The 13,749-nt window shown below is 42.1% G+C and overlaps 1 protein-coding gene across 1 annotated transcript in view; it reads left to right on the top strand.

The window, feature by feature from the left end:
- LOC110455536 (tetratricopeptide repeat protein 8-like) overlaps positions 1-13,749 on the top strand; it is a 60,529-nt gene that overhangs the window by 41,311 nt on the left and 5,469 nt on the right. Inside the window, exon 10 of the mRNA XM_021505720.1 lies at positions 13,337-13,420. Within this exon, the coding sequence (XP_021361395.1) occupies positions 13,337-13,420 (84 nt within the window). The remainder of the gene's footprint in view (positions 1-13,336; positions 13,421-13,749) is intronic.

The following is a 13,749-nucleotide window of genomic DNA, read 5'->3' as shown; positions in this document are numbered from 1 at the left end:
ATTGACTTAGTATGGTTAGCATACACCTTGTCACATGCTAGGCCTGACACATGCTGAACATTGACTTAGTATGGTAAGCATACACCTTGTCACATGCCAGGCCTGTCACATACTGTAACATTGACTTAGTATGGTAAGCATACCCCTTGTCACATGCCAGGCCTGTCCCACACTGAACATTGCCTTAGTATGGTTAGCTACACCTTGTCACATGCCAGGACTGTCACAGACTGAGCATTGACTTAGTATAGTTAGCTACACCTTGTCACATGCCAGGCCTATCCCACACTGAACATTGACTTAGTATGGTAAGCATACCCCTTGTCACATGCCAGGCCTGTCACAGACTGAGCATTGACTTAGTATAGTTAGCTACACCTTGTCACATGCCAGGACTGTCACAGACTGAGCATTGACTTAGTATGGTTAGCTTACACCTTGTCACATGCCAGGCCTGTCACATACTTTAACATTGACTTAGTATGGTTAGCTACAGCTTGCCACATGCCAGGCCTGTCACATGCTGAACATTGACTTTGTATGGTTAGCTACACCTTGTCACATGCCAGACACATGCCAGGCCTTTCCCTCACTGAACATTGACTTAGTATGGTAAGCATACACCTTGTCACATGCCCGGCCTGTCCCACACTGAACATTTACTTAGTATGGTTAGCTACACCTTGTCACATGCCAGGTCTGTCATAGACTGAACATTGTTCCTAAAAATGGGTAGCATAAACCTTGTCACATGGCAGGCCTGTCACAGACTGAGCATTGACTTAGTATAGTTAGCTACACCTTGTCACATGCCAGGCCTGTCCTCACATGCCAGGCCCGTCATAGACTGTAACATTGACTTAGTATGGTTAGCATACACCTTGTCACATGCCAGGCCTGTCCCTCACTGAACATTGACTTAGTATGGTTAGCTACAGCTTGTCACATGCCAGGCCTGTCACATGCTGAACATTGTTCCTAAGTATGGTTAGCTTACTCCTTGTCACATGCCAGGCCTGTCACAGGCTGAACATTGTTCCTAAGTATGGTTAGCTTACACCTTGTCACATGTCAGGCCTGTCACATGCTGAACATTGCCTTAGTATGGTTAGCTACGCCTTGTCACATGCCAGGCCTGTCACATACTGTAACATTGACTTAGTATGGTAAGCATACTAAGTCAATGCTCAGTCTGTATGCTTACCATACTAAGTCAATGTTACAGTATGTGACAGGACTGGCATGTGACAAGGTGTAGCTAACCCTAAGTCAATGTTCAGTGTGGGACATGCCTGGCATATGACAAGGTGTATGCTTACAATACTAAGTCAATGTTACAGTATGTGACAGGACTGGCATGTGACAAGGTGTATGCTTACCATACTAAGTCAATGCTCAGCCTGTGACAGGCCTTTCATGTGACAAGGTGTAGCTAACCATGTGACAAGGTGTAGCTAACCATGTGACAAGGTGTAGCTAACCATACTTATGAACATAACCATACTTAGGAACAATGTTCAGCATGTGACAGGCCTGGCATGGGACAAGGTTTATGCTACGCGTTTTTAGGAACAATGTTCAGTCTATGACAGACCTCGCATGTGACAAGGTGTATGCTTACCATACTTAACAGGCCTGGCATGTGACAAGGTGTCTGCTTACCATACTTAGGAACAATGTTCAGCATGTGCCAGGCCTGGCATGTGACAAGGTGTAGCGAACCATACTTAGGAACAATGTTCAGTCTATGACAGACCTTGCATGTGACAAGGTGTATGCTTACCATCCGTAGGAACAATGTTCAGTCTGTGACAGGCCTGTCCCACACTGAACATTGTTCCTAAGTATGGTAAGCATACACCTTATCACATGCCAGGTCTGTCATAGACTAAACATTGTTCCTAAGTATGGTTAGCTTACCCCTTGTCACATGCCAGGCCTGTCCCACACCGAACATTGACTTAGTATGGTTAGCTACACCTTGGCACATGCCAGGCCTGTCATAGACTGAACATTGGCTTAATATGGTTAGCTACACCTTGTCACATGGTTAGCTACACCTTGTCACATGAAAGGCCTGTCACAGGCTGAGCATTGACTTAGTATGGTAAGCATACTAAGTCAATGCTCAGTCTGTATCCTTCCCATACTAAGTCAATGCTCAGTCTGAGACAGGCCTTTCATGTGACAAGGTGGAGCTAACCATACTAAGTCAATGTTCAGTCTGTGACAGGCCTGTCCCACACTGAACATTGGACTTAGTATGGTTAAGTCTATGACAGGCCTGGCATGTGACAAGGTGTCTGCTTACCATACTTAGGAACAATGTTCAGTCTATGACAGACCTTGCATGTGACAAGGTGTATGCTTACCATCCGTAGGAACAATGTTCAGTCTGTGACAGGCCTGACATGTGACAAGGTATAGCTAACCATCCTAAGTCAATGTTCAGCATATGACAGGCCTCGTATGTGACAAGGTGTAGCTAACCATATTTAGGAACAATATTCAGTGTATGACAGGCCTGGCATGTGACAAGCTGTAGCTAACCATGCTAAGTCAATGTTCAGTGAGGGACAGGCCTGGCATGTGACAAGGTTTATGCTAACCATACTAAGTCAATGTTACAGTCTATGACGGGCCTGGCATGTGAGGACAGGCCTGGCATGTGACAAGGTGGAGCTAACCATACTAAGTCAATGTTCAGTCTGTGACAGGCCTGGCATGTGACAAGGCGTAGCTAACCATACTAAGGCAATGTTCAGCATGTGACAGGCCTGGCATGTGACAAGGTTTATGCTACCCATTTTTAGGAACAATGTTCAGTCTGTGACAGGCCTGACATGTGACAAGGTATAGCTAACCATACTAAGTCAATGTTCAGTCTGTGACAGGCCTGGCATGTGACAAGGTGGAGCTAACCATACTAAGTCAATGTTCAGTCTGTGACAGGCCTGTCCCACACTGAACATTGTTCCTAAGTATGGTTAGATGCTGAACATTGACTTAGTATGGTTAGCTCCACCTTGTCACATGAAAGGCCTGTCTCAGACTGAGCATTGACTTAGTATGGTTAGCTACACCTTGTCACATACCTGTCAAATGCCAGGCCGGTCCCACACTGAACAGTGACTTAGTATGGTTATAGCTACAGCTTGTCACATGCCAGGACTGTCACAGACTGAGCATTGACTTAGTTTGGTAAGCATACACCTTGTCACATGCCAGTCCTGTCACATACTGTAACATTGACTTAGTATTGTAAGCATACACCTTGTCATATGCCAGGCATGTCCCACACTGAACATTGACTTAGTATGGTTAACTACACCTTGTCCCATGCCAGGCCTGTCATAGACTGGACATTGACTTAGTATTGTTAGCTACACCTTGTCACATGCCAGGGCTGTCATAGACTGAACATTGTTCCTAAAAATGGGTAGCATAAACCTTGTCACATGGCAGGCCTGTCACAGACTGAGCATTGACGTAGTATGGTAAGCATACACCTTGTCATATGCCAGGCATGTCCCACACTGAACATTGACTTAGTATGGTTAGCTACACCTTGTCACATGAAAGGCCTGTCACAGACTGAGCATTGACTTAGTATGGTAAGCATACACCTTGTCACATGCCAGGCCTGCCCCACACTGAACATTGACTTAGTATTGTTAGCTACACCTTGTCACATGAAAAGCCTGTCACAGACTGAGCATTGACTTAGTTTGGTAAGCATACACCTTGTCACATGCGAGGTCTGTCATAGACTGAACATTGTTCCTAGGTATGGTTAGCTACACCTTGTCACATGAAAAGCCTGTCACAGACTGAGCATTGACTTAGTTTGGTAAGCATACACCTTGTCACATGCGAGGTCTGTCATAGACTGAACATTGTTCCTAAGGATGGTTAGCTACACCTTGTCACATGCCAGACCTGTCCCACACTGAATATTGACTTAGTATAGTTAGCTACACATTGTCACATGCCAGGCCTGTCACATGCTGAACATTGACTTAGTATAGTTAGCTACACATTGTCACATGCCAGGACTGTCACATGCTGAACATTGCCTTAGTATGGTTAGCATACCCCTTGTCAAAGGCCAGGCCTGTCCCACACTGAACAGTGATTTAGTATGGTTATAGCTACAGCTTTTCACATGCCAGGCCTGTCCCATGCTGAACATTGACTTAGCATGGTTAGCTACACCTTTTCACATACCTGTCAAATGCCAGGCCTGTCTCACACTGAACAGTGACTCAGTATGGTTATAGCTACAGCTTTTCACATGCCAGGCCTGTCATAGACTGCAACATTGACTTAGTATGGTTAGCATACACCTTGTCAAATGCCAGGCCTGTCCCACACTGAACAGTGACTTAGTATGGTTATAGCTACAGCTTGTCACATGCCAGGCCTGTCACATGCTGAACATTTACTTAGTATGGTTAGTTAGCTTACACCTTGTCACATGCAAGGCCTGTCCCACACTGAACAGTTTCTTTGTATGGTTATAGCTACAGCTTTTCACATGCCAGGCCTGGCACATGCTGAACATTTACTTAGTATGGTTAGTTAGCTTACACCTTGGCACATACCAGGCGGGTCACATGCTGAACATGTTGACTTAGTATGGTCAGCTACACCTTGTCACAGGCCAGGCCTGTCACAGACTAAGCATTGACTTAGTATGGGTAGCTACACCTTGTCACAGGCCAGGCCTGTCACAGACTGAATGTCACATGCCAGGCATGTCCCACACTGAACAGAGACTTAGTATGGTTAACTACACCTTGTCACAGGCCAGGCCTGTCACAGACTGAATGTCACATGCCAGGCATGTCCCACACTGAACAGTTTCTTTGTATGGTTATAGCTACAGCTTGTCACATGCCAGGCATGTCCCACACTGAACATTGGCTTAGTATGGTTAGCATACCCCTTGTCACATGCCAAGCCTGTCCCACACTGCACATGGACTTAGTATGGTTAGCATACCCCTTGTCACATGCCAAGCCTGTCCCACACTGCACATGGACTTAGTATGGTTAGGTATGGTTAGCTACATACCAGGTGTGCCACATGCTGAACATATTGACTTACTAAGTATGGTTAGCTACCATGCCAGACCTGTCCCACACTGAACAGTTTCTTTGTATGGTTATAGCTACAGCGTGTCACATGCCAGGCATGTCCCACACTGAACAGTTTCTTTGTATGGTTATAGCTACAGCGTGTCACATGCCAGGCATGTCCCACACTGAACAGTTTCTTTGTATGGTTATAGCTACAGCTTGTAACATGCCAGGCCTGTAACATGCTGAACATTGCCTTAGTATGGTTAGCATACCCCTTGTCAAAGGCCAGGCCTGTCCCATGCTGAACATATTGACTTAGTGTGGTTAGCCACACATTGTCACATGTAGGGCCTGTCACAGACTGAATGTCACATGCCAGGCATGTCCCACACTGAACAGAGACTTAGTATGGTTAACTTCACCTTGTCACATGCCACGTCTGACATAGACTGAACATTGTTTCTAAGTATGGTTAGCTTACACCATGTCACATACCAGGCCTGTCACATACAGTATGGTTAACTACACCTTGTCACATGTAAGGCCTGACACAGACTGAGCATTGACATAGTATGGTTAGCTACGCCTTGTCACATGCCACGCCTGTCATAGACTGGCTAAGCCTGACACATGCTGAACATTGCCTTAGTATGGTTAGCTACCCCTTGTCACATGCCACGCCTGTCATAGACTGGCTAAGCCTGACACATGCTGAACATTGCCTTAGTATGGTTAGCTTACACCTTGTCACATGTAAGGCCTGTCAATACACCTTGTCACATCCCAGGCCTGTCACATACAGTATGGTTATAGCTACAGCTTTTCACATGCCAGTCCTGTCATAGACTGAGCATTGACATAGTATGGTCAGCTCCACCTTGTCACATGCCCGGCCTGTCATAGACTGGCTAAGCCTGACACATGCTGAACATTTACTTAGTATGTTTAGCTACACCTTTTCACATGCCAGTCCTGTCATAGACTGAGCATTGTTCCTAAGTATGGTTAGCTTACACCTTGTCACATACCAGGCGTGTCACATGCTGAACATATTGACTTAGTATGGTTAGCCACACATTGTCACATGTAAGGCCTGTCACAGACTGAGCATTGACTTAGTATGGTGAGCTACACCTTGTCACATACCAGGCCTGTCATAGACTGAACATTGACTTAGTGTGGTTAGCTACACCTTGTCACATGCCAGACCTGTCCCACACTGAGCATTGACTTAGTATGGTTAGCTACTCCTTGTCACATGCCAGGCCTGTCATAGACTGAACATGGACCTAGTATGGTTAGCTACCCCTTGTCACATGCCAGGCCTGTCATAGACTGAACATGGACCTAGTATGGTTAGCTACCCCTTGTCACATGCCAGGCCTGTCATAGACTGAACATTGTTCCTAAAAATGGGTAGCATAAAACTTGTCACATACCAGGCCTGTCATAGACTGAACATTGACTTAGTATGGTTAGCTACACCTTGTCACATGCCAGGCCTGTCATAGACTGAGCATTGACTTAGTATGATTAGCTACACCTTGTCACATACCAGGCCTGTCACATGCTGAACATTGACTTAGTATGGTTAGCTACACCTTGTCACATGCCAGGTCTGTCCTACACTGAACATTGACTTAGTATGGTTAGCTTCACCTTGTCCCATGCCAGGCCTGTCATAGACTGAACATGGACCTAGTATGGTTAGCTACCCCTTGTCACATGCCAGGCCTGTCACAGACTGAACATTGTTCCGAAGTATGGTAAGCATACACCTTGTCACATGTCAGACCTGTCATAGACTGAACATTGTTCCTAAAAATGGGTAGCATAAACCTTGTCACATGCCAGGCCTGTCATAGACTGAACATTGACTTAGTATGGTTAGTATATACCTTGTTATGTCCAAGTCCCCTAACAGGCTGAGGGTAATGACTTTAAGGTCAGATGTGAAAAAATGAAAGAAGGGAAATAGAGAATCAGAAGATTACACATGTTTGAGCTGAAACATGTTTTTTTTGAGATATTGATCTGTGAAATGTTGGGTAAGGTTTGAACACACCTGATGGTCTGTGTCAAAGTAAGGTGTGGGCCATTGGGGGACAGGCTTGGGTGATCACAGGACCATTGACTGTCTCTTCCCTTTGATGGAGGAGATACCAGAGAGAAGTGGGTAAGGTGTACTGTTTGATCTGTACCTGGTCTGATGTATCAACTAGACCTCAGATATCAGGGAAGTTACAGACCACCTGGCGGACTGAACACCTCTGTTCCACGCATTGCGATGCGTTAAGTTGTTGGTCCCATCATGTTGGAGTAAGCAAGAGTGGGCGTCACACGATGTTAAGCATGTCACAACAAGATCAAGTTATATAATTAGTTCTCACAACAACAAACTTTATCATATTTTGATCTACAACAGTTTTATTTTATTTGAATCAATTTCCGCCAAATGTAAACAGGCATTTTCATTATTTTTTCTCATGACTTATTTTTTGTTCTAGAAATTTGCGTCACAGGGCGGCAGTGTTTTGAGCTACTCAACATGTAAGGGTGTGCAATATACAACCCTGATGATTCACCATCTGTCAATATAGATAGCAGATCAAATTTAGGGGAACATTTCCTGATAACTTCTTTTAAGAAACATGTGTAATATGGCAGATATGACTTTAATAGTTAATAATAGTATGCTTACCTGTACCTGGATAACCACATACCTGTATTACGGTTTATCTGTAAAACTTGTACAGATAACAGGGTATTGACCACACAGTATTGGGACACTTAACCCCCTTGGTAGGTAGACACACTGTTTACAAAAGCCAAATTTATTGATCAAATATTTCTAGCATGTCAATCGAGATACAAATGTATTAGATTAGAGGTGGACTGTAGTTATTCAGGAGTGTGGCTAACCTAAATATTTACTAGTGTAAAATTGGATCTAATGACTGAATCAAGAGTGAACTATCAGCTCACAAACCATGCAGTAATAATTTGCTTTATCGATCATTATGCTGATTACTATGATATGGCTGTTTACATGGTGGAGTGATATTTATCAGTAGCTAAATGGAATGTATGGAGATTCAAGTGCTGAAGGCACACACCAAACACATAGTCAATCTCCTCACTCACAATAGCTAAGGCAGTGATAAGAACAAGGCCCTGCATATATTCTTCCAACAAGGCAGTAGTAGACAGCCCTGATTTGACAAGTATAACTTATGATCGGCAGTTTTCTGATAGAGAATTGCTTGAGCATTGATAACGTCAACTGCAAATAGTTATTTGTAGAACAGTATTTGACCACTATAAATTCCACTGCAAACAATTTGGGGTAGAATGGTATTTTACCGTTATAAAGTCCACTGTAAAAGCGTTGTGATCAAGCACCCATCAAACTTGACTACAGTAATAAGGTAGCATTTTCTATTGATTAACTTTTTATCAGTTAGTGTTAAAGATATGGCATATCATATCGCCATGAAATGGAGGATACTGCATTCCTTTGTTAGACAACATCAGATTGATGTTGATATTAATCACTTGCTTGTATACTGTATTATATATATTTATATGAATAACAGATATTTTGGTCCGACTTTGCTAGGACAGCAGGTTTTCTTTGGTTTGTAATGTTCAGAGGTCAAGGTCACAGAATCCAATAACATTTTTTGGACTACTTAAGGCTGACTTTTGCAAAATCTGCTCAAGTTTATATGCAGTATTGAGTAAAAGTTTAATGAATTTGAGCTTTATTGCCTCTAAAAGCTAAGCTTTACCCAGTGTCTGTGACTTAGTAATCACCTTCAACCAGATAAAGATTTTGTCATGTTGGTAGGTTGTTACAGAAGCAAGTGACAGACTATATTACACAAAAGAATTCAATGATTGACTTTAAACATTTAGAAGTAACTAAACATGTTGTGGTGTTAGGGAAATAACCAAGAGTATTCCAGTGGCTGGGAGGAGCCCTACTTGCATGGACTATTCAGGTTGTATACGTTTAAAACTTTATCAAGAAAATAAATTATTAAGTACAATGTATGTTGTATTGAATGTTATATAAATGAATAACTGTGATTCATAAATTTCTGAATTTTGCTTTCATAAATACAGCTGGGTAGGCTAGGAATATGAGAGATAGGTGTCTAATTCAAGGACACAGCCACACTTTAAACCTACCACCCTATCTCTTGGTCAGTAGGCCTAATATACAATACCAGATGTGCTATGCTGCCCTCATATTATTAAATTATAGCTAACACATATTGACAAGTGATTGGAGCATATAGTGAATGGTCATCCTGTCAGTAATAACCTGGTAATGGTGGCTATTGCCTTGATATCTTGTTCCACAAGTACTGTTGGTAAAAACCTGGTAATGGTGGCTATTGCCTTGATATCTTGTTCCACAATTACTGTTGGTAAAAACCTGGTAATGGTGGCTATTGCCTTGATATCTTGTTCCACAAGTACTGTTGGTAAAAACCTGGTAATGGTGGCTATTGCCTTGATATCTTGTTCCACAAGTGCTGGATACCCCAAGTTCTACCAATAAAGACAACGAAGAAGAAGATGAAGTGATTCCCCTGAACCTGGAGAACTACTCTATAAATTGACTCTGGACTCATAAAAATGTATGAGTGTCCTGCTGAGCAGTTATTTCTGTGTATGATAGCATGGGATAGTCCAATTGTTTGACACATTTCTCATTATTGCAAACTCTGCAGGACACCCCAGTATAAATGGGCACCTGTTAACTCCACAAGTAGCTCCGGTGGACTGGTTTATAAAAAATGACTAGATATGAAGAAATATTTCATCTGATGACTGGTGTGTAGTATTATTCATGATGAATGTGAATGCTAGATAGTTCTGGCCCGGTGTAAATGTGTTTTTAGGAGGTGAGGAGATTATAAGACTTGTAAAACAGGCCGATTACCTTGTAGTCTGGAATTATAGCTTCTTGTGTCAATGGTGTTCATTTACCAGGCAGCACATTATGTCAAGTTTTTTTTTTAGATAAAATAAAATCCAAAATGGAATTAATTGATACATCATGCAAAATTGTGTTTGTGTAATCTAGAAAACCCCAAGTCAAATCTTCTGTATGAAGGCTAGTCCTGGATAATATTTTAAGGAATTATCAGCAAATTTGATTGACATAACATAGGGATACCTGTGTATTCTAATATCCATCTGTTAACTTTGCTGTTTGTGATGAACCCTGCAACCTTCCCTTACCTGCCTTAGTGACTTGAGAAAGGCAGCGTGTTTGTCGTGATGTGCCCTAAGATGACCCCACCCCCTGTCCTGGTCAGTGTTGTTAATGTTGAAGTGGATGTTTTATGGTACCAGGTCCAGGCCATGGGCAGATCTCCCATATATCTTTAGCTAGGGGGGCATTTTTGTGGTATCCAGGTGTTCCCACCAGTTATATGGTAATGTTTTCTTTCACACCTTGTCTGACAGCTATGAATACAGGTGAGTATTGACCATCCCTTTAACTGGACAGAGATGTATTACTTCTCTGTGTTAAACATTATTCCAATGACCACAATACACCCTTTCATACATATACAATGTTTTCTGGGGGAAATTTGTAAAGTTATGAGCAATAAAAATGTATAATCTTCATGTTTTGTGAATTCAATAGCTGTTCAAAGAAAAACTATCACAAAAAGGCTTCTTTAAGCTAGAAGAGTGTTAACATGATTCTTGTTTATGATAATGCTGAGGTATGATAGGATTAGTCACACCTGTAAAAGTCTACATCAACAGACCATTAGCGTCTGGGGAACTTATAAGTCACACCAATAATTATCTGCATCAACAAGTCATTGGAGTCTTGGGGACAAGTCACAACTGTAAATATCTTCATCAACAAGTCATTGGAGTCTTGGGGACAAGTCACACCTGTAAATATCTGCATCAACAAGTCATTGGAGTCTGGGGGACAAGTCACACCTGTCAATATCTGCATCAACAAGTCATTGGAATCTGGGGGACAAGTCACACCTGTCAATATCTGCATCAACAAGTCATTGGAGTCTTGGGGACAAGTTACAACTGTAAATATCTGCATCAACAAGTCATTGGAGTCTTGGGGAAAAGTCACACTTGTAAATATCTGCATCAACAGGTCATTGGAGTCGGGGGGGAAAGTCAGGCCTGTAAATATCTGCATCAACAAGTCATTGGAGTCAGGGGGGAAAGTCACACCTGTAAATATCTGCATCAACAAGTCATTGGAGTCTGGGGGACAAGTCACGCCTGTCAATATCTGCATCAACAAGGCATTGGAGCCTGGAGGACAAGCCACGCCTGTCAATATCTGCATCAACAAGTCATTAGAGTCTGGGGGACAAGTCACACCTGTAAATATCTGCATCAACAAGTCATTGGAGCCTGAGGGATAAAACACACCTGTTAATTTTTACATCACTGTTTGAGTCAAGGGGACTCGAGTTACACCTGAAAAGTTCTACATCTGAGTCTAGGAGACTAAAATTACATCTGCAAGTGTCTTAGCTCTTCAGGTTATTTGATTGTGGGAGACAATGTGTTTGTCAAAATCTTGGATATTGATCAATTCCCACCTGCAAATGTCGCCATCAATGTCTGGGGGACAAATCAAACCTGGATTTTGGGGACAAGTCCCACCTTAATGTCTTAATTGTTAGGTTACACGAGTCTGGAAGACAAGTCCCACCTTAATGTCTTAATTGTTAGGTTACTTGAGTCTGGGAGACTATTCCCACCTTAATGTCTTAACTGTTAGGTTACACGAGTCTGGGAGACAAGTCCCACCTTAATGTTTTAACTGTTAGGTTACACGAGTCTGGGAGACAAGTCCCACCTTAATGTCTTAATTGTTAGGTTACACGAGTCTGGGAGACAAGTCCCACCTTAATGTCTTAATTGTTAGGTTACACGAGTCTGGGAGACAAGTCCCACCTTAATGTCTTAATTGTTAGGTTACACGAGTCTGGGAGACAAGTCCCACCTTAATGTCTTAATTGTTAGGTTACACGAGTCTGGGAGACAAGTCCCACCTTAATGTCTTAATTGTTAGGTTACACGAGTCTGGGAGACAAGTCCCACCTTAATGTCTTAATTGTTAGGTTACACGAGTCTGGGAGACAAGTCCCACCTTAATGTCTTAATTGTTAGGTTACACGAGTCTGGGAGACAAGTCCCACCTTAATGTCTTAATTGTTAGGTTACACGAGTCTGGGAGACAGGTCCCACCTTAATGTCTTAATTGTTAGGTTACACGAGCCTGGGAGACAGGTCCCACCTTAATGTCTTAATTGTTAGGTTACACGAGTCTGGGAGACAAGTCCCACCTTAATGTCTTAATTGTTAGGTTACACGAGTCTGGGAGACAGGTCCCACCTTAATGTCTTAATTGTTAGGTTACACGAGTCTGGGAGACAAGTCCCACCTTAATGTCTTAACTGTTAGGTTACACGAGTCTGGGAGACAGGTCCCACCTTAATGTCTTAACTGTTAGGTTACTTGAGTCTGGGAGACTATTCCCACCTGGAAATATCTTTCTCAAAATCTGGGATACAGAGAAAAAAGTGTAAATGTCTGCCCATCAACAAGCCACTGGAGTCTGAGGGACTTAAGTCACATGTCTACATCAACAGACCATTGGTGTTTGGAGAACATGGTGTTAATATCCAGACTGGCCATTTTAGGGCCATCAAACTCAGCCTTTTAGCTAGCTGCTTATCAATATGTCTAAATGTGTCTGTGTGCCATAAAACATATTTGGCGATGGGTCAACTGGTGTGTTGTGTGGTATAGCAAGGTGTCCATTATCCCCGTAACATCCCCTGATCCTCTTTGTTTTGTCCACTACATGGTAGTTACCAACTTTGGCAAATTGACAGCATAAATATTGCTTTAATCGACAATGTTCGTGTGTTTTGCTGAAGTAACATATGTCTAGGAAATGGAAACAAATTGCAGAGTAATTACCCTGGTAGTTATTTTAGTTTTGTGTAGTCATACGTTTCTGACTATACTGATATAGGGTTCCAGGAAATAATACTGAAGGGCAGTGTTTTAAATGTCAACAGCTAAGTGTTTGATGAAAAAGAAGTTTGTAATTGGGTAAGATTAAGATGAATCAGCTGCAGAGACTATTTTTGTATGATGAAAGATGATCTTCTATACTAAGTCATTTGTTTTTACAATGCATCAAATATATTCTTATTTTTTCATTTCAGGCAAGGGCATTTTTCCAAGCAGCATATATCCTGACCCCCCACATGTATGAGGCGCACTATAACTGGGCAGCACTTGCTGATCAGGTGAGTAACTACAATAGTGTTTATACAAGGCAACTTGTTACTAGTCAGGTAAATATATATTACTTGTTACTAGTCAGGTAATTATATGTTACTTGTTACTAGTCAGGTAATTATAAGTCACTTGTTACTAGTCAGGTAATTATATGTTACTTGTTACTAGTCAGGTAAGTATGTATTACTTGTTACTATTTAGGTAATTATATGATACTTGTTACCAGTCAGGTAAGTATTTGTTACTTGTTACTAGTCAGGTAAGTATAAAACACAATCCACTTGTTACTATAGTCAGGTTAGTATCAGATGTTTGAGTTACCTATCAAATTAACTAC

The sequence above is a fragment of the Mizuhopecten yessoensis genome, unplaced genomic scaffold (assembly GCF_002113885.1).
Source record: "Mizuhopecten yessoensis strain PY_sf001 unplaced genomic scaffold, ASM211388v2 scaffold8261, whole genome shotgun sequence".
NCBI classification, from domain to species: domain Eukaryota; kingdom Metazoa; phylum Mollusca; class Bivalvia; order Pectinida; family Pectinidae; genus Mizuhopecten; species Mizuhopecten yessoensis.
This window is presented reverse-complemented; position numbering and strand designations above follow the sequence as displayed.